Source organism: Sander vitreus, chromosome 9 (assembly GCF_031162955.1).
Source record: "Sander vitreus isolate 19-12246 chromosome 9, sanVit1, whole genome shotgun sequence".
NCBI lineage: Eukaryota > Metazoa > Chordata > Actinopteri > Perciformes > Percidae > Sander > Sander vitreus.
Genome location: NC_135863.1, coordinates 28,930,747 through 28,957,802, shown reverse-complemented (window position 1 = coordinate 28,957,802; position 27,056 = coordinate 28,930,747). Strand labels below are relative to the sequence as shown.

General features: G+C 41.8%; 1 protein-coding gene across 1 annotated transcript; it reads right to left on the bottom strand.

Annotated features, from left to right (window-relative positions):
* Positions 1–557: 557 nt before the first annotated feature.
* On the bottom strand, positions 558–26,574 carry LOC144522986 (transcription initiation factor TFIID subunit 4-like). The gene is made up of 15 exons (XM_078258230.1): positions 26,079–26,574; positions 24,737–24,868; positions 23,560–23,657; positions 22,368–22,496; positions 19,734–19,856; positions 19,129–19,218; positions 16,775–16,918; positions 14,294–14,420; positions 13,905–13,983; positions 11,444–11,604; positions 10,681–10,811; positions 8,522–8,647; positions 8,324–8,380; positions 7,842–7,949; positions 558–674 (listed from the first exon to the last, which is right to left on the bottom strand). The coding sequence occupies exons 1-15, from the start codon at positions 26,572–26,574 to the stop codon at positions 558–560; spliced, it is 2,118 nt and encodes a 705-aa protein (XP_078114356.1).
* Positions 26,575–27,056: the final 482 nt, after the last annotated feature.

Here is a 27,056-nt window from a genome sequence, read left to right as displayed (position 1 = left end):
TGTCTGTACTCTAAATATGAAGCTTTCTATACAGAAAGATTTAACAAACGGCATATTTGAATTAGTAACATCTGTAGAAGCTGGTTGGTGGATTCATTTTACTTTGGACAGAGCCAAAACGTTTCAAAGTTTATAACATTGAGACTGCCTCCCTCACTGTAATAAGCATCCCCAGAGCCACGCTGCTTTGGTGGCTAAAAACAACCAAAGACACAGTAAACTGTCAGGATGTGACACATTCTACTTATTTTAATGGTCAAACAATGAACAAGCACAATAACAAAAGAAAACTCAACATTCAACTGAGAACTACACTTCTGGTCTTCTCTTTTTAATCCCAATCAGGTTCATCAACATCGAAACCAAAACTTTGAGTGCTTTAGAGACGAGCTGATTACCATCACTGATCCAGAACGTCATACTAAAATAAATAGTAGGTAATAAACAGAAAGATATTCGGAAAAAGATAGAGGAAAAAACAAAGATGTACTGCAGCCTTTTTTTTTTTTTTTTAGACAGATTCAATCATTAGCAGTAGGAGGAGTTAGTTAAGGTAGTCAGAGCATGGCTTTGTACAGAGTGAGAGAGTGGGACAGGAAGTGGTCCTGCTCCATACACAGCAGCAGATCCCTCAGCATGACCCGAGTCACTCTCTGTCTGGGCAGCAGAGTCACCTGAGACACACACACACACACACTTTAATGGACAACCTTTCTTTTCCATGACTTTTCAAGGACCCTTAATAAAATGTACATGACCATTCACAACCTGTAACACCAACAAAACTGTATAGTATACTTTACTAAAATGTAATTATTCTGTGAAAATAAACAACAACCTTTTCCAATCTCTAGTTGGTCTAGTTGAATCCTAAATGCTTAACAAGAACTTATATCAGTCTGGACTGTCGGAAACGGCATGCGCAAAACACACCTCGACATGAACCTGATGGTCTTCTGGCCAGTGTTTGACACAAACACTGATACTATTTCTTTTATTACAGAAAATGGATAAAATAGAAGAATGTTTGCAAATCTGCCGCACTTTAACATAAAATCATCCAATTTCCAAAACCAATGTTGCGAACCCAAATTAAACTTTTACCTTGACAACCAAAGTTATTGGCAACTGTAAATACATTAGACATTTTGGAGTTAATTCTTGACCTACGGAGCAGTAGTCTGACAGTCTCGCTTTGCCAGACCCTCCTCCGAAGAGCGCTGAAGGAGGGTCTGGCTACTCCACATAGCATTCGGGGATGGGAGGAAAACGTGCTGTGGTTTAATGGCATTTCTTTAATGCCGGTGCTAAACTCCGCACGGAGCCGCTGCAAAATAGTCGTGCAACAGAAAACTCTGGACAGATAGTCTAGCTAGCTGTCTGGATTTACCCTGCAGAGATCTGAGGAGCAGTTAACCATAGTCCTCACAAACCCACTGAATTTAAAAAGCCAACACAAAGAAGGCGGAAGGAAACGGAAAATGCATGCATCCGGCGGAATTTCCTGCAGCACCGGAGCAATCCCAGTAGTGGAACACGAAGGATATGGACTATTTGACACAATACTGAATGTCCACTTACTGTCTTTTACTCTTATTTTTTTTTTCAAAACAGCTATTATGCTACAGGGTACCCCAAGTGTATTGCAAGCCCGGTGGCCCTCCGGGCCTAAATTGCCCCCCACATGCCTAAGCCACTGGGAATTATTTTGTAATGTATTTTTAAGAAGTTTTTTTAAAAATTATAGTTACAGTGGGCCGGCTCGGTTGGAAACTTAGACAGTCATACTTTCAAATCTCCAGTTAGCTTTTTTACAAACTTTGTGATTTCGTCTCTATGTTTCTGTTATCACAGAAACTATGTGGCTCTACATTAATGCTACCATCAGTCTGAGTGGCCCCAGGCGGGCCCTCGCCGAAAAAAAAAGACACTTGCCACCAGGCTGAACAACTTTTCTGGGGGAAACCCTGATGTTTGTTTCTTTTTTTTCTTCTTTTTTTTAAGGTCCCATGGCAGGAAAATTTCACTTTGAGGTTTTTTAACATTAATATGAGTTCCTATAGTCCCCCGGTGGCTAGATATGCCTTTGAGAAAAAGTAAGCTCGGATGAGCCAATCTGGAATCTTCCCTATATGTCGTCATAAGGGGAAAGGTTACCTCCCCTTTCTCTGCTTTGCCCATGGCAAGCTGCACAAGGCTACACCCCACCCTCCACCTTGCCCCCCCCTCTCTCCACCTCATTAGCATTTAAAGCTACATACACAGAAATGGCACGTCCTGAGGAAAGCTCATTGTGGGACTGGCTCTAGTGGCTGTAATTCTGCACCAAGGCTGAATTTTGGGAAAGAGACTTCAGATACAGTATTAGGGGACCACTAAGGTCTATATAAAAGAGACTTCAGATACAGTATTAGGGGACCACTAAGGCCTATATAAAAGAGACTTCAGATACAGTATTAGGGGACCACTAAGGCCTATATAAAAGAGACTTCAGATACAGTATTAGGGGACCACTAAGGCCTATATAAAAGAGACTTCAGATACAGTAGAGGTGCTGGTCATATAATTAGAATATCATGAAAAAGTTGATTTATTTCAGTAATTCCATTCAAAAAGTGAAACTTGTATAATGTATACATTCATTCCACACAGACTGATATATTTCAAGTGTTTATTTCTTTTACTTTTGATGATTAGAACTGACAACTAATGAAAACCCCAAATTCAGTATCTCAGAAAATTAGAATATTACTTAAGACCAATACAAAAAAAGGATTTTTAGAAATGTTGGCCAACTGAAAAGTATGAACATGAAAAGTATGAGCATGTACAGCACTCAATACTTAGTTGGGGCTCCTTTTGCCTGAATTACTGCAGCAATGTGGCATGGCATGGAGTTGTGTTATGAGAGCCCAGGTTGCTCTGATAGTGGCCTTCAGCTCTTCTGCATTGTTGGGTCTGGCGTATCGTATCTTCCTCTTCACAATACCCCATAGATTTTCTATTGGGTTAAGGTCAGGCGAGTTCGCTGGCCAATTAAGAACAGGGATACCATGGTCCTTAAACCAGGTACTGGTAGCTTTGGCACTGTGTGCAGGTGCCAAGTCCTGTTGGAAAATGAAATCATCTCCATATGCTTCTCCATAAAGTTGGTCAGCAGCAGGAAGCATGAAGTGCTCTAAAACTTCCTGGTAGACGGCTGCGTTGACCCTGGACCTCAGAAAACACAGTGGACCAACACCAGCACATGACATGGCACCCCAAACCATCACTGACTGTGGAAACTTTACACTGGACTTCAAGCAACGTGGACTCTGTGCCTCTCCTCTCTTCCTCCAGACTCTGGGACCTTGATTTCCAAAGGAAATGCAAAATGTACTTTCATCAGAGAACATAACTTTGGACCACTCAGCAGCAGTCCAGTCCTTTTTGTCTTTAGCCCAGGCGAGACGCTTCTGACGCTGTGTCTTGTTCAGGAGTGGCTTGACACAAGGAATGCGACAGCTGAAACCCATGTCTTGCTTACGTCTGTGCGTGGTGGTTCTTGAAGCTCTGACTCCAGCTGCAGTCCTCTTTGTGAATCTCCCCCACATTTTCGAATGGGTTTTGTTTCACAATCCTCTCCAGGGTGCGGTTATCCCTATTGCTTGTACACTTTTTTCTACCACATCTTTTCCTTCCCTTCGCCTCTCTATTAATGTGCTTGGACACAGAGCTCTGTGAACAGCCAGCCTCTTTAGCAATGACCTTTTGTGTCTTGCACTCCTTGTAGAAGGTGTCAATGGTCAGCTTTTAGACAGCTGTCAAGTCAGCAGTCTTCCCCATGATTGTGTAGCCTACAGAACTAGACTGAGAGACCATTTAAAGACCTTTGCAGGTGTTTTGAGTTAATCAGCTGATTAGAGTGTGGCACCAGGTGTCTTCAATATTGAACCTTGTCACAATATTCTAATTTTCTGAGATACTGAATTTGGGGTTTTCATTAGTTGTCAGTTCTAATCATCAAAAGTAAAATAAATAAACACTTGAAATATATCAGTCTGTGTGGAATGAATGTATACATTATACAAGTTTCACTTTTTGAATGGAATTACTGAAATAAATCAACGTTTTCATGATATTCTAATTATATGACCAGCACCTGTATTAGGGGACCACTACGGCCTATATAAAAGAGACTTCAGATACAGTATTAGGGGACCACTAAGGCCTATATAAAAGACACTTCAGATACAGTATTAGGGGACCACTAAGGCCTATATAAAAGACACTTCAGATACAGTATTAGGGGACCACTAAGGCCTATATAAAAGACTTCAGATACAGTATTAGGGGACCACTAAGGCGTATATAAAAGAGACATCAGATACAGTATTAGGGGACCACTAAGGCCTATATAAAAGAGACTTCAGATACAGTATTAGGGGACCACTAAGGCCTATATAAAAGCATCCAAAGAGCAGCATGTCATAGGACCTTTAACAAAGTAAATATTATGTGCTTTCACACCGAAGTTGACCAAGTCCTCGAATAATTATGAAGTGAAGCAACGGAAATATTACCAAAAACCAAGACTGACCAAGAAGCCTGAACAAAAGTGCCTGTACCCCAATATGCTGTTTCTCTAGTTCTCTGCCTGGGTGTGTTTAGCAGCACATGCTGAAGAGTGAAAAAGAATAGCTGTAAAAAGAGCTACCACTCCAAACACATTTGCCATTGCTCCCCCATAGGTCCTGTCCTCAGTGTGTGCTGTGCCAGCTGAGGAAGAGCCTGTGAAGAGGTAGAGGAAGCCCTGTGGCTGAGAGGAAAGAGCCAGAGAGGCTGCCGGCTGCGCTGGGTAGTGGAGTTCAAAGGCAGTGGCAAGTATGCGCAGTTACCAGAGCGTCCTCATCTTTAAACCTACAAGCCTGCAGCGCTGCGACTTAAACACACAGAGAATTAAAGACTCCATGAGATAAACTAACACATTCTAACTGTGGTAAGCTGTAGGCTTCCTGTGTGTCTGCGTTAGCAGGTGCTGGCCTTTATAGCACCTCATTCTATAACCTGTGCCAATGTGGAACATGCTGCTTTCTTTTATTTTCTATCCATCATTGGGGCTACATGAGCATTTCTTTATTCCGTTTCGATCTTTGGTGCTAAGAAAATATGTGTGAGGTGTGTCTCATTTTGTTTCTCTGCTTGGTGCGTTCAACTTTTGTTTTACTTGACCCTTAATGCAAAACTCGCAGCTGTTTGGTTGGTTTGGGCTTTTTTCTTAGGCAGCCAGCTGGCAAGATATTGTTTTTTGTATTCTGTAGCTATTCGTTCATAAGGGACTGTTCGTTATTTATTTCAGGGGCCACTGGAGGAGTTTTGGGATATTTAATCAAAATAGACCTGATCCTTCTTTCACCAGCAATACATTTTGGATGACCCTCCAAAATGATATGGAAAAAAGGGATGACCCTCCCCAACAATTTATTGATGCATTCTGTACTGGTTTGCGCTTGGCAAAGATGTACAGATGCCCATTTTTTTTCTACAGCCATGACATACGTGACTAAACCGCTGAATTCTCATCTGACGCTTCACACTCCTCTGTTATGGTGTGGTGGCCATTTCAGCAGATTTACTCACCAACATTGTTGTGGAAACACAATAAGCATGGAAACTAAATGCACACTTCCTGCATTACTGCATTACTTCAAATACTAAGTTACTCATCTAGTGAACTAGTATTCACATGAAATAAAACAATAAAACATTGAGACCATTCAGCAAAGGACACTGGGAAATAACAAATTCAACACTGGTTGCTATGGCCTCGTCACTAGGCTTCCTCAGTCATTGTATATTTTAGCATAGGTAAGCTTGCCAAATCTGAACATTATCCAAAACTCCATTTCTCAGACAAGCGTCAATTTGGGGGCTTGCATGCTACCACTCCTTCCTTCTGAAATGCCTTGAAAAGCCTGTCGTTTGTGTTATATATATATATATAAGGGCTGTCAGCGTTAATCACGATGCGATTAAGGGCCAACGCGGTGCGATTATTTATTTTTTTTAAATCGCATGCCGGCATTTATTAATTTATTTTACACTTCACTCGGCTTTGCGTCGTGCCTAACAGGCTACTATTTTGACTCTTTTCAGCACCGTTACTTATCATCAAGCTGCCACTTCCTCCGAACACATCCTGCTGCTGCAGGCTGCATGCATGATGGAGAAAGACAGCAGCAACACAATCTGAATGGCGCTTTTTATTTTCCAAAACTCCCGGACGGCTCGTAGACAAGTCGAAAGCCATATGCACATTGTGTAAAGCCGAATTAAAATATCACCAAAGCACGTCAAGCTTGAGCTACCACCTACGGAGCTAAGCATAGTAGTACAGTTAACGTGATGCTACCGGCTAGCATGCTACCCGGGCTAAACGGGTGGCAACTATTGCAGACCTGTCAGCATCGTAGAGGACTCGGATCTTAAAGACGTACTACGGTTTGCATGTTCTGACCTGTCTCGTTGCCGTCGAGGGGGACAGTAGTTTTCACGGATACACAGCCTGTACCACACGGAGAAAGCAGCCACACTGGAACTGCTGCAAGGTGCTGCAAACGCTGTCTCATTAACCGGTGATCACTGGACGTCAGTGAGTTATCAACATTATTTAGGAGTTACTAAACACTATATTGACTCTGGTAAGGATAGGGATTTTTTGTTTTTTAGTTAGGTACTTGGAGGAATTGTGCAATAATGACAGATTCACACATTTTTCTTTTGTTTACAGTAAATAAATAATTACAAATCTTAAAATCAAGTTCATAAAGTAACTTTCTTTGCATTCATTTGATTCCCAATCAAGATACACTGGTAAGAATGGCTTTCCATTGTTAATATGTACTTAAAAACTGTTCTAAAATGCAAAATAATAGAATTTTAATCATGTGATAAAATATGCGAGTAATCGGGATTAACTATAGGAATTCAGCGATTAAAAAATTGTAATCGTTTGACAGCCCTAATTTATTTATTTATTTATATATATATATATATATATATATATATAAACGGTATGGGGTTTTGGATGTTTTTGAACTAAACAGTACGGCAATCATGCTAATGAATAAAATTATTTTTTTAGCAGATGTCTTAGTTACAACACGATGGAGCTAGCAAAGCAGTTTTGTGTTTACATGTGCGAGCGGGATTTATTCAGTTTGGGAAATCCCACGGTCTCTAAAGCTACAGCTCAAATTGTCTGGCTGACTAAACAGGGACCCATCTGCTAGCGATAGGGGCTGAGACTGAGAGAGCTACATGGATAAATATGCACCAAACAAGCCACTTTGAAATTGTGCTGTTCTCATAAATACAAAAGTTGGGTGACCCTCCCCCCTGGACTAAAAAAAATTGGATGACCCTACCCTCAACAAAGAATAAAAAGACATGACCCTCCCCTATTTTCCTCCAGTGGTCCATTCCATAAATACCGAACGGCTAAGGAATCAACATCTAAATGCGTAAGCTTCATGAGTCTTGAAATTGGTTGTCACATTGCGAGAAAACATTTAAAATGTTGAAGCATGTCTCATTTCCACAGCACCCATTCCATCAGTAACACAAATTGTCGTACTCACCACTCTGCTGCTCAGAGTTTCTCTTTTTAAAACAAGTCTTGTTTTCCCGCACTAATTCCAAACATTGCCACTTTTCATTCAGTGCTCTTCCTGCACAGGTGTTTCACACTAAAAGCCTTCCAGCGGTTCAAATGTCGTAATTCTACCATCTCCTTGTATTATTTTAAAGTGAATATATCTGCTGGAAGTGTGGAGTGCTGTTGCAGTTTGGTTTTCACTCACCTGGCTTCCACTCTGCTCCAGAGGTCTCTTCTTGCGAGGCCCGATGGCAGCCAGAGCCGTGAGGTTGGCCTCTCTCTGCTGCAGCTGAGCTGCTTCTATTTGTTGGAACTGAAAAGAGAAGAGAGACAAAGGGTTGCGTGCGTGCTCTCTGGGAGCGTGATGGCTGGGAGCCTGAGAAGGTTGTACTGCCTACTTAAATAGCCACACTGCTACCAGTGCCTTTCATCTCCCTCACACTTATATCTGCCAGCGAAAAACATGACACACACTATTATTATTATTATCCCAAACAACACTTCTTTACAGTTTCATACAGAAAAGGACAAAATTGTCAAAATGTAGATTTAATACCTCAGAAAATAGCGTGTTATTTTTCAAAAAATTGATTTATAAACTTGTATTACTTTTTAAGATCCTGCAGACTTGCACACCGACTGTATTGGCTGAGTCTCGGCTTTCTCCAGGATGAAACACATACACACCTCTTTGGCTCTTTGCTTGAGCTGCTGCTGCTGTGGATCCTCAGTGTGGGAGCGACTCTGTGATCACAAACAGAAAGATGTTGAGTGAGTATGCAGAATTTACGTAATGATAGGCAGAAACAATCGCAGTGGCTTCAGATGAAAAGATGGTTTAAGTCAAACAAAAGCCGTGCTACTTTCTGGACGTGCATCGCTTACTCTGGCCAGACGCAGCAGTCTCTCTCTCTCCTCTTCATCTTTCCTCTTCTTTTTCAAACTCTCCACTTCCTCCAGGAAGCGAAGCTGGGAGCGTACATCACTCACCTTGGCATGCCACGGGTCCTCCTGTTGCGACACAAACACACAAGTTAACAAGACGGAGAGGCCCTACATTTCCTGGCAGCGCATCCCCCAGGGTAAACACCGCTCAGATTGTTTGGTATTTTCCTGACCTTTGCCCGTCTGCGTGGTATTTTGGTGCCCCACGCAGAGTCACTCTACTGCCACAAATATTTGTGTGAGTTTAAAAAAAATATATATATTTATATGGATTTATATGGGTTTAATATATTATCTTCTAAAAGCTAATTTCAGTCTGGCAGTGACAATATTACTTTACCAAGAATGTTTTGTGATATAACAAGATACTTATGTTGTTATAATGAGACATTTCTGATCTAAAGAATGTGATATCTAGTAATATTAAGAAACCGTCATAAGAAGAAAACGTTAAAGTTTCTTTTAATAAGAAATAGGGATGGGCATGATTAATCAACGATCGATAATTGATGATTAAGAATGTTGTCGAACACGTTAATTTGTTATCGATTAAACTAATGCTGGTTGCGTTGCGTAGTGTGAGTCTTGAAGCAATTAAATGAATTTCACTGTGTGGCAGCAATTAAACATTTTACCACCCGGGGGCGTCATAGGCTACTCAGTTACCTGCGAGTTTCTGTTTTGATTTCAAAAGTAATCATGAAGGGGCCACGGCGAAGTGTGGCGTGGGACCATTTTGATTTAAAAAAACGACTGCAAACACTGCGACGCCGTGTATAAGTACAACACGGCCACGACTCAAATGATGTACCACTTAAACAAAGTGCATCCGACCCTGGTTAATGTCGGTGGCGGTGCATCCTGCTCTGTCTCAACCTAGCATCATCTCAGCGTTAGCACGGAGGAGCTGCGATGCACAACGAGCAGAGAAAATTACCCAAGGGATCTGCAAGTTCACTGAGATGGATATTGGAACCAGCATGTCACATTCTGTCACGACGTACCATCACGTCTGACCCCAGATCATGTCAACATGCTTATTTTTCTCATCAAAAACCAGTAGACTGGTGCAGAAGTTGTATGTGAGTTATTACTGGTTATTTTTTATTAGGCTTTGTCCGTGCCTTGGATAGTCTTGAGTTACATTTTGACAAAACCTGTCTAAGTATTATGTTTTTGGTTAAGTTATTATTTAACATGATTCTTTTTATGTATTATTTTGGAACAAACGAGGGTCTCTGTTTAAGAACGCCGGCTTGCAGCAGCAGGTTCCACTGCTTCAGAGCACCGCAGCGCATATTTTTTTTATTTATTTATTTAATATATTTATATATATATATATCTCTATCTCTCTCTCTCTCTCTCTCTCTCTCCAAGTTTAGCCTAACCTCCAGTTTAACTAAGTTGTTGTTCTTGTTGTAATTAAGATCTCATCGAGAAAATTTTCATTGAATTTTTAATTTATAAATCATTCATTTTAATATAAAAATATTAATGATTAATCGATAGTCGATCGTTAATTCTCCCGACGATCGACTAAGAAAATGTAATCGAATGCCCATCCCTAACAAAAAACTGAGCAGAATTTAGTTTTTGTCATGGTGCCAGCAGTACCCAGGGTTCATACGCATTTTAACCAATACTTTTTCATGACTTTTTGGCAGATTTCCATGACTATGTATTCCTGAAAATGTCAGTCGACGTTATACAATAAGAATAAAAATCTGTGTTAAAGTTTACCCTCAGAGGTTTAACAATAAAATGAATGACAATTTATGTGGTTCATGGTGGGATTTGTAATATCGCGCCCCAAATAGAACGTTGAGGTTAGGACGACGTGAAAATACATTTGTTAATCACATATTCTTATGCTGTGTAAAAAAAAAAAATAATAAATCCATGACTTTTCCAAAACTTTCTGGGTCTTTTTATGTTTCCAAAACCTTTCCAGGCCTGGAATTTGCATTTTTCAAATTCCATAACTTTTCCAGTTTTTTTCAAAACATATGAACCCTGAATACCCTGCCATATGTCACGTATGACTGTTTGTCTTAGCTTGAGTAAATACAAATCCCTCCGTCATATGGGTACTGCTGTACCTTCAGGGCTGGCTTGCGGTGTTCTGCCATCATACTGAGCTTCTCCAGCAGCCCACGGAGACACTCCTGCGTGGCATGAGAAACCAGAGCTACCACCTCTGGAGCGACATCCGTTACTCCCAATGCCTGTCCTAACACAGGAGACACAAAACATCTGGCTCAAGTATCACAAGAAGAGTCAAAGACACATTATAGCTAAGCTTGTCCAGTTAAAGACAGGTTGGAAACTGTAAATAGAAGTATAAACATGACTAAATGAATTTAGTAATACTTAAGTGTCTCCGTAAAAAGTGTTTTCATCTCCGGTAGAAGAATCTCCGTTTAAACTAACATGCCCAAACCTCATATCTCATCAACATTCTCGTACACTGGGCATAGACAGGAGGCAGCATGTTACCCTGCCTGTTGCTGGTAGTTGCCATGGTAACGTTAGTAAACGTAGCAATGTAAATGTAGCCTTAAATTAATACATTTATTGCCATGGCATTTGACATAGTTCTGGCCCCATTTTAAATTTAGCCTGGAACGGTTTCCATGAACAGAATTCCTAATGAGAAAAAAAAAAAATAGTATTAGCCCCATTTTGGTTGTGTGTGTAAGAAGTGAAACTGCAATTTAGTGTAGTCATGCTGTCCGCTGGTGGCTGCAAATACTTTGTCTAATATGAAAGAATAGCCTGCACTAATGCCGATGTAACTGAATGCTTTGTGGTCAAAACGTTAAATGAAATGTGGAGGCTAGCAGGTTGGCTGAGCTCTTGTACCTGTACGGAGGATTCGGCTGAGCACTGGGTTAGGGGAGAGGAAGGGCTGGTCTTGACACGACTGCACCACAGAGCCAACCACGCTGGTCAAGATCTGGGCATTCTCCTCCCTCAGGTTGACTCCAGCCATGGAAGCAACATCGTTAATGTCATCATCTTCTCTGGGAAACACACACACACACACACACAAAGTCTGCTCTGTGCAGGTTGTTAAGGAATGTCTCAGGAGCAGCACAGCTCATTTCACATATGTGAAGGTGGTTTCAGGTGACCTTGATGACACAAGAGCATGTACTGGACTCTCAATTGAGGAGAATTTAGGATCACCCAGTACAGTGTGGGTGCCATCCCAATTTCTGAAGTTCCTGTCTTCCTGAAGGTGTATTGAAACTCATGCTGGAGGCGTTATGTTTAGCTTACTCTCGCATTGCCAGATCCTCCTCCACAGCGCTGCGGAGGATGGTCTGGCAGGTCCACACAGCATTCCGGAATGGAAAAAAACGTGCTCCGATTTACTGGCATTTCTTTAAACCAATCACAATCGTCTTCAATCGTTCAAAAGTAGTAGTTTTAGTCGTGCAACAAAAAACTCCAATTGGACAGCTAGTTGTCTGGATTTACCCTGCAGAGATCTGAGGAGCAGTTAACCATAGTCCTCATAAATCCACCGGAGTTTAGAACGCCAACACAAAGAAAGAGGAAGGTGTGGGACATCCAGCCTAAAAAAAGAGGGACATCCGGCAAAATTTCAGGTGGCACGGAACGTTCCCAGAGGGTGAACGTCTTCAATAGAGACTACGGTTAGCTGAACCTTCAAGGGAATCAGGCGCCAGGAGACAGTCCTGAGACGAAACATTCCTTTATCATGCAGCTGCCTAGATTCTCTGAATATGTAGAGAGTCAAACATAATTCTAGATGAACAGGTTTGGTTATTAGAGACTGCCCACATATTCTCGTCCCCTGACCTGTGACCTATGAATGACCTGATATTGTCTAAGCTTTCCCTTTGTTTCATCAAACCACAACATGGTGTTTCTGGAAATCCCCCCACACAGGTCAGCCCGTCACACTTAAGGGATATTTCACCATTGGAAAGATGAATATATCTTTAAATTGGGTCACTTATGTAGTAGAAATGTGATTTTTTTTTAGAAATTGGTGCCGTCTAGGCCAAGAAAAAGCCAGAAAATGTGTTTTTGGCTCATGTGGATGAAAGACACCAAATCCCAGAATGCACTTGCTTCGCTGCTTTAGCGTCTACTCCCAAGCCACGCCTACCCTTTACAGACAGACAGACAGTGAGACGATCAACTCAACAAGTGTGTTTGATTGTCATTTCAACCATATACACGATACAACGTTTCACCGTGGCTCAAGTGGTGTTACACATTTAAAATATATAAAAACGACATTATATAAAAACGACATACGAAACAGGCTAGTGCACACACATTATAGGCTCCGTAAAGTTCAGGTAACTAGCATTAGCGCTTGGTGGGCTGTAAACACCGAGTATAAACACAGCCGTAAATTTGCGGGAAATGTAGAATGGTCGGCATCTAACAGTCAAACTCCACCAGCAGTTAGCAGTTCGTTGGATACAAGCACCCCCATTTCTGCAACAGGCGGTCCATGTTAACACAGCCCACCTCCACTAGCTAGTCTTACCCGGCGACAGAGCAGCAGGCTGGATAGTCCGGTACAGCAATATTTCCACAACAACAAAAACACAGCAGTCTCTGAACTCGCGTTGGGTGTTTCGTTGAAGTTGGATGTAGTCCAGTTTATTGTCTAATGAGCGGACACTTGCAAGCAGGATTGATGGAACAGGTGGCTGGCTAACGTTAGCTTTCCACCGACCGACACATTCGTTCAACGTCCCCGCTGATGATGTCCCTTTACCGGCCAGATGCATTGAGCAACACCGCTGGTCTCGATAGCCGGTGGGCGAAGCTCACGTAGTATGTCGAGTATTCCGTCTGTAATAAAGTGTCCTGCATATCCCCCGATCTGTACCAATGTATCCCGGTGGTACACGTGTAGTTTGAATGCACATAATTGTTGTTCTAAAATTTCCTTCAGGATGAATAAATCTAACAGTTGTTGCTGAGTAGCTAAGCGATAATTCAAGATGGCCGACACTCGTTTTTTCCTCGGCAATCTCCGGAAAAAGCCGACAGTCCAACCCCCCTATGGGCTATGCGGAAGTAGCTCATAGTACTGGCTGTAGTCCTTTGCCTCTGGGCAAAAATGCCTCCGATGACGCAAAAGTCGTTTTGCGTCAGCGGAGGCATTTTTCCAGACCCACAATACAGAGATCTCTTGTCTGAAGGGGACATGAGGGAGGGAAGCACAGTCATTCAAAAATACTACCGTGTTTATGCTGATACAAAGTTTAATGCTAAATCAGTGAAGTATCCCTTTAAATTTGAGTCTAAAGATATCAACTTTATGTATTACCTGTAAGATCCTGAACTGAATGCAAATTTGGTACAACGAGGTGGCTCCTGAGTGAAAGGCTGCTTCACTGAAAAAGATCCTGTAAAAAGAAAAACATACAAAGTTATTTGGAGAGTAGCATTTAATTGGTGGACTTGATGTAGTCTGGTCGATCTGATTGTATGTTTTCTTTGTGCATTTCCACCTGCATTTCACTGGACTAAGGACACAGGTGAATGCTTCTCAAACCAGTGCACTGGAATAAGAGCCTAAAAATAGTGCTCTCTCGTTTCTATTTAGAGAATCAAGAATTAGTTTTAAATCGAGACTTGATTCTGAATTTGAATCGTGACACCAAGAATCACAACCAACATGTGACGTTCCCAAAGAAGCCTTGTCCTAACCGTTACCGGTAAAGTGTGATCCTGACGGGACCACTGTGGGTTTGGGTGGGGGTCTGCTGCTCTTATACGTGTAGTTTGTGGACTGGGCTGATGTCGCTCTCACAGTCACTCCTCGAGGCTGCTGGTGGCTAACCTGCATTTTAAGGGAAATCATTAACATCAGATTTAGATTTATTGTCCCAAGAGGGAGATTTGTTTTCACACACACAGATATAGACAGCAGGGCTGAATGATTTGGGGGGGGAAAAAAACAAAAACAAATCGAATTGCGATTTTTCTGCCAGATATTGCAATTACGATTAGATTTGCAATTTTTCAGCTAAAGTTTAATACACTGTAACAGATATACATGTCATGGAGCATTATAACATGAGACATCATCCAAACTGCTCTTTATTCTTATGCAAGGATGAAAACATAGAGGTGAACTGCCAGCAATAAGTGTTTTTCTTTTAATAAGCAAACACAGAACATTCATCACAAAAGCTAAAGTTAGAATAAAACTATTCCAATAAAAACATATTTCATATCAGAAATTTCATATATTTCTGATATGCCTCAGTTTTATTCCAGCATTTATCTTGTGAAAAAAAGGTAAATATAATAATAAAAAAGGAATTAAAAACGTTAAACCAAATGTTACACCAAACATTCAACTAAAAACTGCATTCGATTAATCGCGGTCTTCACGATTATTATTCTTTCAAATCGCGATTGAAAACAATTCATCGTTCAACCCTAACAGACATTACATAAATCTTCCTGCAAGCATTCATCCGTCTCAGCTCACAACAATGTCACCCAGGCAGATTGGTCAGGGCTGCTAATGCAGAAGGGACAAAGCTCCAGTTGGAGCGAGCTCTTCTCCAGTCCTGTATCTCACCGTCTCGCTGTGGATGGAGGCGGCTTCGGTCCAGTGTGTGTGTGTGTGTGTGTGTGTGTGTGTGTGTGTGTGTGTGTGTGTGTGTGTGTGTGTGTGTGTGTGGGTTGGGGGGTTTCCAATGTGCTAATGTCAGTTGTCCATGTTCAGCTGCAGGTAGTAGTCAGTAACTTGACGAGCCCGGTGACTTCTTAACAGATCCATATAAGAAGCCGTCTTTGGAAACTGTTTGGAAAGGGAAGGCACTTTCAAAAAAATACCTGGCAGCTGATTGGATGAACCGTCTGTCTATCACGCCCACCACTGTTGTTTTGAAGGAACAGTCGCGGCCGTCACACACACCTCACCCACGATGTAGCTGCCAGCAGCTCCTCAACGGACGCTGACAGGTTCGGTCCGCTGCTGGTCAAACACAAACGCGTTACCTGAAGCCTGACGAGATGGATTTTGGCGTGATATGTGATCCTGCAATTATCACGTGATCATGTGGTGCTGGATTGTGTCGAGTGTAGAGCTGGGCGATATATAGATGAGACATCACCATATTCTTGACCAAATACATCAATATCGATATTGCGGTGATATTGTAGGGTTGACAATTGGGGCTTTCACAAAATATTTTTTATGAGATTTTAGATAAATATCAATAATGTGGTAAACAGTTTCAAGTGAAATTATAGAGAAAATATAAATAATTCTTTTCCAGCTATATACTATGTTTACATGCATGCACAAAAATAGTGTGGTATTACGGTAAAACAAATCTGCAATTCTTCAAATGATATCCCCTCAAACTGATTTTCTGAGAAAACTGAGTTGGTATGTGCTTGCTATTATTAATTTAGACAAGGTAACTGTGTTTCACTATATCTCGATAAATGATTTCATCACGATATGATTCCATTGAAAGACGATAAATTATCGTGTTGAATTATTGCCCAGCCCTAGTTGAGTGTGGAGATGAAGTCAACAAAAAGGACTGAAGCAAAGTTGCCTGGTGATTCCAGATGTTGGAGGAGGGAGTGGAGAAACCCGTTGCATCCTCTGTGGTCTGACGGCAGAATGGAGTTCATGATGGCATTGCATGGAGTGAGTGTGACCGGTTGTTAGTGGTTGGGCTCTGAATAGTCTATATCGACGACGTTTCATTTCCGGGTTGTTTTTTTTGTTGTTTTTTTAGGTACCGCTGAAAATTCCGCTGGATGTCCCTCATTTTCGGCCGGATGTGCGACACCTTCCGCTGACGAGCACATGTTCCACCAGCACAAGTTCCTTCCCAAGGCTATTTTGCAGAGGCACCATTGCGCCGCCCAAGATGATTACGATTGGTTTAAAGAAATGCCACTAAACAGCGGTGTGGAGAAGGCTCTGAAGGACGGGGTTTAGACTGATGGCGTCCTGTAGGGTTCAGAATCAGGCAGCCCTACCGTATACATGGCAGAGAAATCTGCGTTCTCCGGGACAGATCTAGCCGGGGAAACCAGGTTTCTCCAATTCAAACAAGCATTCAAAACATTAATTGTTCCTCACGTTCATTGATAATGACATGTTTTTCTATTATAAAATGTATACTGCTCACCTCATTAGACATCCAGACATTTCTTTACCTGCTGGTTGGTATTGAGGTTTTGTCCTGTGTCAGTGCTGGACTGCTTCATGGTGGAAGACTGAGTGCTGAGGTTGCGGGCTGAAGCCTGTTGGATAAATAACTGGGGGTCTGCAGTAAGGCGGCGCACTGCAGGAAGACTTTTCTGATGGCAATGACAAAAAGATGAGTGGGAAAGAAGTCATGTCATCAGCCAAATTCCATTTTGCCCCTGAGTGCCTACAGCCATTTTTATATGAACTACTTAGAGTTCAAATTCATTTCATTTATTCATTATTTATGCGTACCGCTGCCATTGCATAGAACTGTGACCGCTGTAGCTGGCTAACTCATTCTAGCTGAGCGCCATTTTCTTTTGAACTACTCAACTGACCACGGCACACAATGTGCAATCTACTCTTCTATTCTATTTCTATTACACAGTGCGTTCTTTACCTCATAAACAATCTTTGGCAGAGTACAGACACCGGCTTGCAGAGAGCAAACAAACCAGACAACAGCCCAGTTTAGTTTTGGCCCGTTATCAAGTTATGTAATTAACGTAAACGTAATAAGCGACAGCTGATATGACCTGTCGCCAACATTTTAACCAGTGAAAAAGAGTATCAGCGCCAGCCAAAAATGAGAAGCTCCTACCATAATTTTTTCTACATTGCTCTTTGGTAATTCAGGAGGTAGTCTAAATCAGTGGTTCCCAACCTGGGATCCGGGGACCCCTCAGGGGGGCAGCAAAGATCAGAGGGGGTGTGCAAGTCTTTATCTGGTTTGAGGTAAAAAAATATATATATATATATTTGCACGTTAAACAAATTATGATAATACACTAGAATATATAATGTATACAAAAGTCTGTATAAAAACTAAATATTTTTGTTCTCGCTTAAAATTGTAGGCAGGCTACTTAGTAGGCCAAACCTCCGGGACCTCTTAATCTGGGACCCTTGTTGTCATCAGGTCAGCTGCTAGCTGCTATCATCCTCGTTTTTCCTGCCGCCACGGCATCACTATTTTATGAATGAAACATGGCGGAGAAACGTAAACGTGCTGATAACTCCTCTGTATCAAAAAAGAATGTAAGGCTCTATCTCGAGAGTTACCTCAACTTCGGTTTTGGAGGGGGGGCTCAGCTTTTCTTAGACATAAATAGGGGGGGCGCCAAGGAAAAAAGGTTGGGAACCACTGGTCTAAATCGACAGCGGTTCATTTACAGGATAGTTCCGGTGCTGCCGGAAGCTCCACCGGATGTCCCTCACTTTCTGCTTTCTTTGTGTTAACTTTAAACTCCGGTCGCATCAAGCAACATTAACCGGAACCTGTGAGCAACGTTGCACGCTGAAAATGGCAAGGTTTAAAAAGGAACACGCCGACTTATTGGGACTTTAGCTTATTCACCGTATCCTCCAGAGTTAGAGAAGTCCATACATACCCTCCTCATCTCCGTGCGTGTAGTAACTCTGTCTGGCGCACCCACCGCTAGCCTGGTTGGCACAGATCCTGGAGGTAACCGGCTCCAACTAGTCTATTGCTCCCAATAAGTGACAAAATAACACCAACATTTTCCTATTTACATGATGTGATTTGTATAGTCACAGTGTGTACAAATAACAAGGTCGCATGAGACACAGCCGTCTTCTAACCATATACAAACTGGGAACTATATTCTCAGAAGGCGAAACACTGCTACTCTCTGCTCCTCACCACGGGGCTTCTCAGGTGCTGCAAGCAAATCACTCCGTCAAAGTAGCAGTGCTTCGCCTTTCTGAGAATATAGTTCCCAGTTTGTATACAGTTAGAAGATGGCTGTGTCTCATGTGACGTTATTTGTATACGCTGTGACTATACAAATTACAACATGTAAATAGGAAAATGTTGGTGTTATTTTGTCACTTATTGGGAGCAGTAGACTAGTTGGAGCCGGTTACCTCCAGGATCTGTGGTGGGTGCGCCAGACAGCGTTACGACACACACGGAGATAAGGAGGGTATGTATGGACTTATCTAACTCTGGGGGATACAGTGAATAAGCTTAAGTCCCAGTAAGTCGGCGTGTTCCTTTAAGGACGGTGCAAAAGGGTATGCCTGCTTGTTTTTTTCGGGGAATGATTGTAAAGATTTACAAATTAGATGTTTGCGGCATTTCCTCTCTAACTGGGATGTTTGGGACCGATTGGTGGGATTTGCTATGGAACAAATACACACGGCAATTCACTGGTAAAAGCAAATGAGGTTTAACAATGTGTCCAGCTAATTAAGTGTACACTCCTGTTGCTAGACCTTCATCCGCAGCGCTGTGGAGATGGGTCTGGCAATGAGAGACTATTCAGGAGGTAATAATTGTGTGTTGTTCTCTGGTCACCTTGAGGAAAGGCACCAAGCAGGGCTGTGGAGTCGACTTCAACTCACGATACAGCTGTTCTGTAAACTCCTCCGCTTCTAGCTTCCCTTCCTGCAGAATAAAACAAGGACACTTCAGGCTTTTAATACATTTTTATATTACATGGAACATCATGTTCAAAAGACAAGGAAATAAGCTGGTAAGTTAATAATAAAAAACACCTGCTGAAAATGATGCAACTACAAATAGGAAATGTGAAAAGAACAGGGATTTGACAAAATAATCTTAACTCAAGGTCTACTTACTAGCTTTTTAATAAGTAGGCCTAGCTACTTTTAGGTCTACAAGATGCAAGTCAATCAATCTTAAAACATTTGGTTGACAAAAGTAGATCCGATACATGTAGTACTAGTTCTTCTCTAATCCAAAAGTGATGAGCAGTAAAGAATTTGTAAAGCGGGTTAAAAACACTGAGACGACTGAAGGATTTATGATATTATTATTGGTAATTCAAGCCTAAAATTGACAGATTTTTTAAACTATATTTTAGACATTAGAAACTTTCATTATTCTATTACTGTACTAAGTGAAAGCAGCTCCTGTGATGATGGCGAGTAGAGGCGTACCAGCAGACTCCGGACCAGTCCTCGGACGTTGTTGGCCATGTTGGCGGACCTGGAGTCACTGGAGGCCAGCTTGATCAGAGTCACCAGGAAGTTCTTGCACTTCTTCACACTATCCAGGGTCGCCTGTTGATGAGAGGGCAGGCAACAACCAAGCGTAATAAAAGGTCAACTTGGTGAATTTGTGACACGCTGTTCTCATCCCTCCTGTTCAGCTGTTTGCAACTGATGCATCAGCGTTTACGCAGCGACTACCGGCATTCTTTGGATCGCTGTAAATTGTCTAGGAAAACTCACTTAATAGATAGATTGGTGATTGTCAGAAATTATATTAAAGCTGACACATACTTCTAAATTGGTATGTAAGCCAATGCCTGACTTTGTAATTAAACAGTAGCAAAAGTATGTAATTCTGCAAAGAAAAACCACAATTCATGACTACACGTCAAACAGGACACATTCCCCGGAGTAAAACAGTAGTTTTTTGGTTTTTTTTACATTAACGCTGCAGTGGGTAGAAAGAAACGGGCATATTGATGTGCAGAACGCCAAATAGGAATGCTCTCTCTGAAATGAACTGTGATTGGCCAAGGTCTCCTGTCACAGGCTATATTTTCTAAAGCTTGAAAACAAAGCCTAGAGGAGACGCAGGAGTCCAGTTCTCTCTCCGACCACTTATGGGACAATATGCTGAAAGATTATGGAATTTTTGCCCAACATCACCGAAAACAAACACCACAGCTTTAAGTGGTAAAATGTACATGGAAGTAGGGTTGCACGATATTAACAAAATGTGATATTGCGATATTGATTATGAATATTGCAATATCGATACTATCAAAACAGATTAATAACAAATAAAACAAGTTTCCTTACAACACAAGGTTTATTTCAACTGACGGTCATATTGGACTGGTACAACATGAATAAATAAATAACGACCACGTCTACAGAACAGGACATGTTTTACTGGCTGGACAGTATAAAATAAATCAATAAAGAGAACAGGACAGAGAACTTTTCTCTGATTCGTTCCGTTTTGTTGTCTCTATTTCTTCACTTACGCTGTCACTCTGTTGAAATCTGCACACACGTCACATGGTACGCTCCACAGGGTTTGTCACGTAGTGGACCCGTGCGCTGACGTGTACTAACATGTGCAAGTGGCACGGTAACTGGCCAATGAAATGATGATCATTATAGCATTTCAAGCGGGCTCAAAATCTAACACAACTAAGCCACACAGCCAACGGACAGGACGCAGCGCTCCACAAAATATTGCATACTTACCACTTTCGATATAATATTGCGCAACATGATATCGCGATAACAATATTGAGTCACCCCTACATGGAAGATGGTCAGCATGAAAAACAAGTGCACCTCCACCCAAGAACACTATGGGAATTTCCTGTTTGAACACAACAGCAAGACATCCACAGCAATTAGGCATGCTGGGTATGTTCAGGGGGTTGGACTCAGTTTATTATTTGGACTACAAAGAGTGCCAAACCGGAGATGTGGTAATCCTCTTTGCAACTTTGCTTTACTGTAAAGAGAGTTTATTATTTTTTATTTTAGTTAATGTAACACTAACTCTTATTTGAAAAATATGTTTTTTCTGTAATGACAGCACAAAAAAAGAAATGGTACGTGTGGAGGAGGCGCTATTATGGAATCCACGCAACTTCTAGGCAAGACCCGCCCTTCAATAGCATTCACACACTACTATTGGCCAGGCGTCCATGTTTAACAAGGTAACGTAACCCGATTTGTTCAGGTCCTATCCCCTGACCAATCGGCTATCCTAACCATAACCACTCGAGGTCAATGCCTAAGCCCAACAAATCGGGCTGCTTCGTAGGGCGGGACTTGCCTAGAAGTTACGTGGGATCCATAACAACACGTGGAGGAGATAGTAGGGTCCCTGTCCAGGTGCTGCAGGCCAGGTGCTGCAGTTTCAGACTGACAGTTGGCGCAGACAAGTGAAATCCAAAGTGAGAATGCAGGTTAGAGCTGTTACACACCAACCAGACGGCCGACCGTCGGCAGGAAAGGCAGTCGGACTGATCAGCCTCAAAACACACTGAGGCGACGCCGACTTGAGCGTACGCTCTGCGCGTGCGCGAAACGTAATACGTCTCCATAGCAGCAGGCGGCCCTTCTCTGTATTGTTTCTCAGAAAATGAAAACCGGCAGCTGATAGGACGAACGCGTCACATGGGTCTTTTTTCTCCGGAAATTCACAGCCAGACTGTCATGGCGGCTTATTCAGAATACGATCTCATATTGTACTAAAATAGTTCACCGAAACGTGTTTCTGAAAACATTTTAAGCGAGAAATGGGCCATACAATTGCTGAATCTGTCTTCATTTCAGATCAACAAAGGTCAGTTTAAAAGATTCTCGTCAGATTTTGAGAGGCTCATCCGCTCGCCATTTCCGGGTGAGTCCCGACTGCCCTGTCTCCGACTGAACATGTCGTGTCGGCCCAAATCAAGGCCAACAGCTCCTCCGGCGGATGACGGCATGGAACACAGCGAACAGACTCGAGTCACCGACCTCGCCAGACTGTCCAACGGCCGATTATCGGGTTGGTGTGTCAGCGCCATTAGAGCTAGGTCTGGTCAGACTCACCTGACTAATCGTGGTTGCGGGTTCCTTTTTGGTTTCCGCGACGACCGCCTGAATGCGATGCTGGCTCCCCTGTTCAGACACAGCACTGAGGGGCGGGACTACAGCTGGTTTGTGAGCAACACCAATCACCTGAACAACACAATATAATCTATCACTCAAAGAACACAGCAGCAGATTAAACTGACAAATGATAAGGCCATATTCTTAATTTCTTCAGCAGGCTGATTGTTGATTTTGCAGAAGCGCTGTCAGAATAAATAGAGAAATGCTGAGGAGCCAGAGTGTGCGGCACTTTCTTCTTACTTTTATTGCAGGCTTTCCGTCATTATCATCATTATTCATGATGGGTGGAATCCATTTGCTTTCTAAACTAGCAATGCTCACTTGTGCCGCGAGGCTTAGGGATTAAGACATTGGTCACAATGTCTCTGGTTTGAGTCCGGCGGGGGACTTTGTCTTTCCCTTGTTCTCTGTCAGCCTTCTAGTACTGCCTAATAAAAGGCATTAACAATCATTTTCCGAGTGACTTAAACCTAAGCGACTACCAGTCTTTATTTTTCTGTCATCCTGAATCATTTATTATTATTAATGATGGGTGAAGTATAAGTTAAGAAAGAAGGAGCAGTTCCTTTTAAATTGATGTCTGTTACAAGCAAAACGGATGATAGCAATATCATGGAAAAATGTACACGGACCAAGTATTGGTAAATGGTCAAAGTAAGTGTGTGTATTCTTAGAAAAAATGACCTATACTTTAAAAAGGAAAATAAAGAGTGTGGGGGCCTCTTATTGACTATCTCAAACATACGAATTTGGAAAGTGTGCTGGATTGGGGGAGTGCAAATGAGGATGATTGATGGGCTTCTTTAATGGGAGTAGGATGCAGGCCCTGCACATCTCGCCTTTGACTTTAGACTATGGAGGACTGAGGTAGAACACTGGTGATCATTAGTTATAGGAGGGACATTTGTTAGTTACTTTTTTTGTATTGTATAGTGTGTACGCATCTGTATATATATATATATATATATATATGTGAATGTTTCGTTAAAAATTAATTTTAAAAAAAGTGTTAAAAAATGATGGGTGGAGTATTATCATTGACGAAGTATCATTATTTATGACATTTGTGGTCGATTTGCAGTAAAACTTCCCATGAGCGAACACTACATGACTGTTTGAGCTTTTGTACCTTTACTACAGCGGTCTTCTGGACTGGTGCGGGCTGGAAACTGGGAGGGGCTGCCATCCTGATCACTGTCACCTTCTCGTTACTTTTATTTCCAGATGCTGCAGATCCCTGGATTCCAGACATGACTGTGAGTCGAGACCGCAGGGGTGAGGATGTCTCTACAGTAGGGCTGGGTACCACATTGGTGATGGCGCAGTGGATACGACACATGCCTTTGGTGTGGGAGATCTGGGTCCAATTCCCACTGCGATACATCAACCAAAGTGTCCCTGAGCAAGACACTTAACCCATAGTTGCTCTAGAGCGGGCGAAGTTGGATTGGAGTTTGGATAAACAGCGTCAGCTAAATGACATGTAATGTAATGTAATACTTTTTAGGCACCGACCGAGTTGCCTCTAAAGTATTGAGTATCGAAAAATGCCTCGCCGTTCAATACCCAATTTCAATACCTGAGGAGTAAATCTCACCAGCGTCAGTGAGCCAATCAGCATGCAGCATGATTCCACAGAGACGACTCACGTAGTAGGAGCTGAACAATACATAAAAAGATCTGTGCCGTAATATGTAATGTTATTTTTTGTTTTCCCTGCCACCGTAAGGTTTAGGTGCAGCACCCGAGCCGTTTTGGGCAGCACCTAAGCCGAACGAACGTAACTAAAAGACTTTTCTCAGATATGATTGTAGTTGGACTTCTTTAGTTAAGTGTTGTCTTTAAGCTTTTATTAGATATTTATTATCTGCTCTAGCTTTTCAAATGTTTTAGATTAGTTTCAACTTTATTGTCATTGTGCAAAGTACAAGTACAGAGACAACGAAATGCAGTAGACACATATGGTGATAATAACAGTCCAAATGATGTGAACAAGAGACACAAAACTATCATAAAGAGACACAAACCGATTACAAAGAGATGCAAAATCCCACAAAGAGAAACAAAATGCGTGGGGGAAAAAACTACACATTTTCTTAAAGGAGGACGTCTAAACCCCTCGCCAAATACGCGGACCGGAGTCTTCCACAAAGTGAGGGAAATTGGTATCGAAAAAAAGTACCGTTTAGGAACCAGTATCAAAGTCACAGCATTGGTATCGGTACCAGTATCAAATATGCTTGAACAATACCCAGCCCTACTCTACATTCATCCACTTCAGTATCTAGTAAACTCACAGCAGCAGCACACACATACCTGTGGGACCAGTATTCTAGGCCCTTGACCACCAACGCCTCTCTGTCCCTGCTGAGCCTGTGCCAAGGCCTGCTGGGATACAAGCATCAGCTGGCCACTGTCACTGCGGATCAACATCATACCTGCCACAATCAGAGTCCCAAATCACTTGCTGTCATTTAACAGCTGCAACTAATGATTATTTTCATTGTTGATTGGATTGTGTTGCGTGGTTTATTTCCTGGATGAATGGATTAGTTGTTTGATCTCTAAAATGTCAGAAAATGGTGAAAAATGTGGATCAGTGTTTCCCAAAGTCCAAGATGACGTCCTCAAATGTCTTGTTTTGTACACAACTCAAAGATATTCAGTTTACTGTCGCAGAGGAGCAAAGAAACTAGAAATTATTCACATTTAACATGCTGCAACCAGGGAAGTTTTGTTTTAATTACTCAAACCGATTAATCGATTATAAAAAATAGTTGCTGATTAGTTTAATAGTTGACAAGTAACCGATTCATCTTCGCGTCTCATCTCTATTGTAATTAATTGATGATTTGTCCTGAAAAGACAGTGCTGGGTAAAGTATACCTAGTATGTGTCAGATACCACAATATTTTCTAACACGACGATATTGTAGGATTAACTATCGGTGCTTTCACAAAATAGATTTTAAGATACATTTTCATCAATATTTTGGATACAATGACTAAGTGGGTAAAGGCAAATAATAGAACAGCTAGCACAGTCTGGTAAGTTCAGAAAATGACATCACTTCACTGTAATGATACAAGCCTGTGATCGCGCACCTCCCACCTTGTAGTTGAAAAAGGAGCCTCATATAAGAATGACATTTCCTCCTATGGAGTCTGTTCATTCGCATTCGGTGATCGACTATTTTTGACTGAAAAAAATGGCGGATAGTGTAAACAACTGCTAAAGAGAGTTGTTAAAACCTCTCTTTTTAGTAAACTCTGTGTACACAGCCAATGTTGTCAATGCTTTCGTTAAGGTGTAGAGCCCCTGGTGATACTTGGAGCAAAGTTTCATGTTGTGTCGAGCCTTATTAGCTTCGTAGCAACTCATTTGGCAATGACTTGAATGTAACATTCATTAATACCAAAAACGTACGCACTAAAGCTTTAAAAAATGTCCTGTCCCCCAGTATGATTTTTTATTTTTTTTTACTTCTACAATCTAAGTAGGCCAAAATTGCCCAACTTAAATGCTATAAAAACTTACATTTATATAAAGCCTCAAATGTCATTTCATTACTCATGAATAGGATTTATTCTTAATATGTGTAAAATGTTGAAAAAAAAAAAAAACATCCAGTAGCGTGTTGCAGCTCACCTGCTGGTATCTGGATATTGGCTGGGAGCTGTTGGGAAGCAGCGTGGGGCAGCCGAGGGGCCACAGTGACTGTCTGTGCACCTGCCGCCCTGGGTACAGTTATCACCACTGTCCGTCCTGGGGTGGGGGTCTGGTTCATGGGGGCCACCTGGCTCAAAGCTGCTTTTGTTACCTGTGGTTGGCTGGTAGCAGTCACTCGTCCTGGGGTGACCACCTTTGATACCACCATGACAGAAGGAGAGGAAGTCTGACGCACTGCAACTGTACAGGAGGGAGGTTGGGGGCCATGGCCAGTGGGGAGGACTTTAGGTGGGGTGGCAGACACACAGTCACCCTTTGAGCCTCCTGCAGCAGTGGCTGGGGATTGCACGGCAGCGATGGGTCCACATTTGGCTGGGACCTGTAATATCTGGACTTTATTAGAGGTGTCTCCAGCCACTGCTGCCCCGCTGGACTCCAGCTTTGGGGCTTCAATAACCACTTTATTTGTGGCCATAATTATTTCTGAATGGAAAAACAATGGGATTTTATATATAATCCAAAAATTATGAAATACAAAAGCAAGAGTTTGATTATTTTTTTCCCAAGTGCTAAAACGTTATTGTATGTTGGATTAAGCCAAGTTGTACCCCATTGAAAAAGATTCAGTTCAGCAGGCCCGCTATCATGAGTAGACATGATTTAGGATTGTAACCACTTAAATTATAATTGTGTATTTTAAACTTTCAAATTCCCAAACCTTACGTAAAATAAACGCTGCCCAAGTTAACTTGCGAAAATATTTAGTATTTGTAAAATTTCACTTCTGTGTGTTTTCTGTTTGGTAGCGAACTTTACATAATGTTACAATGTTAGCGTTAAGTGTTTTAGCTTTAGACTAGCTAGGACATTAACATTTACTAGTTTATAAAATATGAACATTAACGTAACGGTAGCGTTAGCTAAGTGTTTCAGCTGCTTTAGACAACTGACATAAGC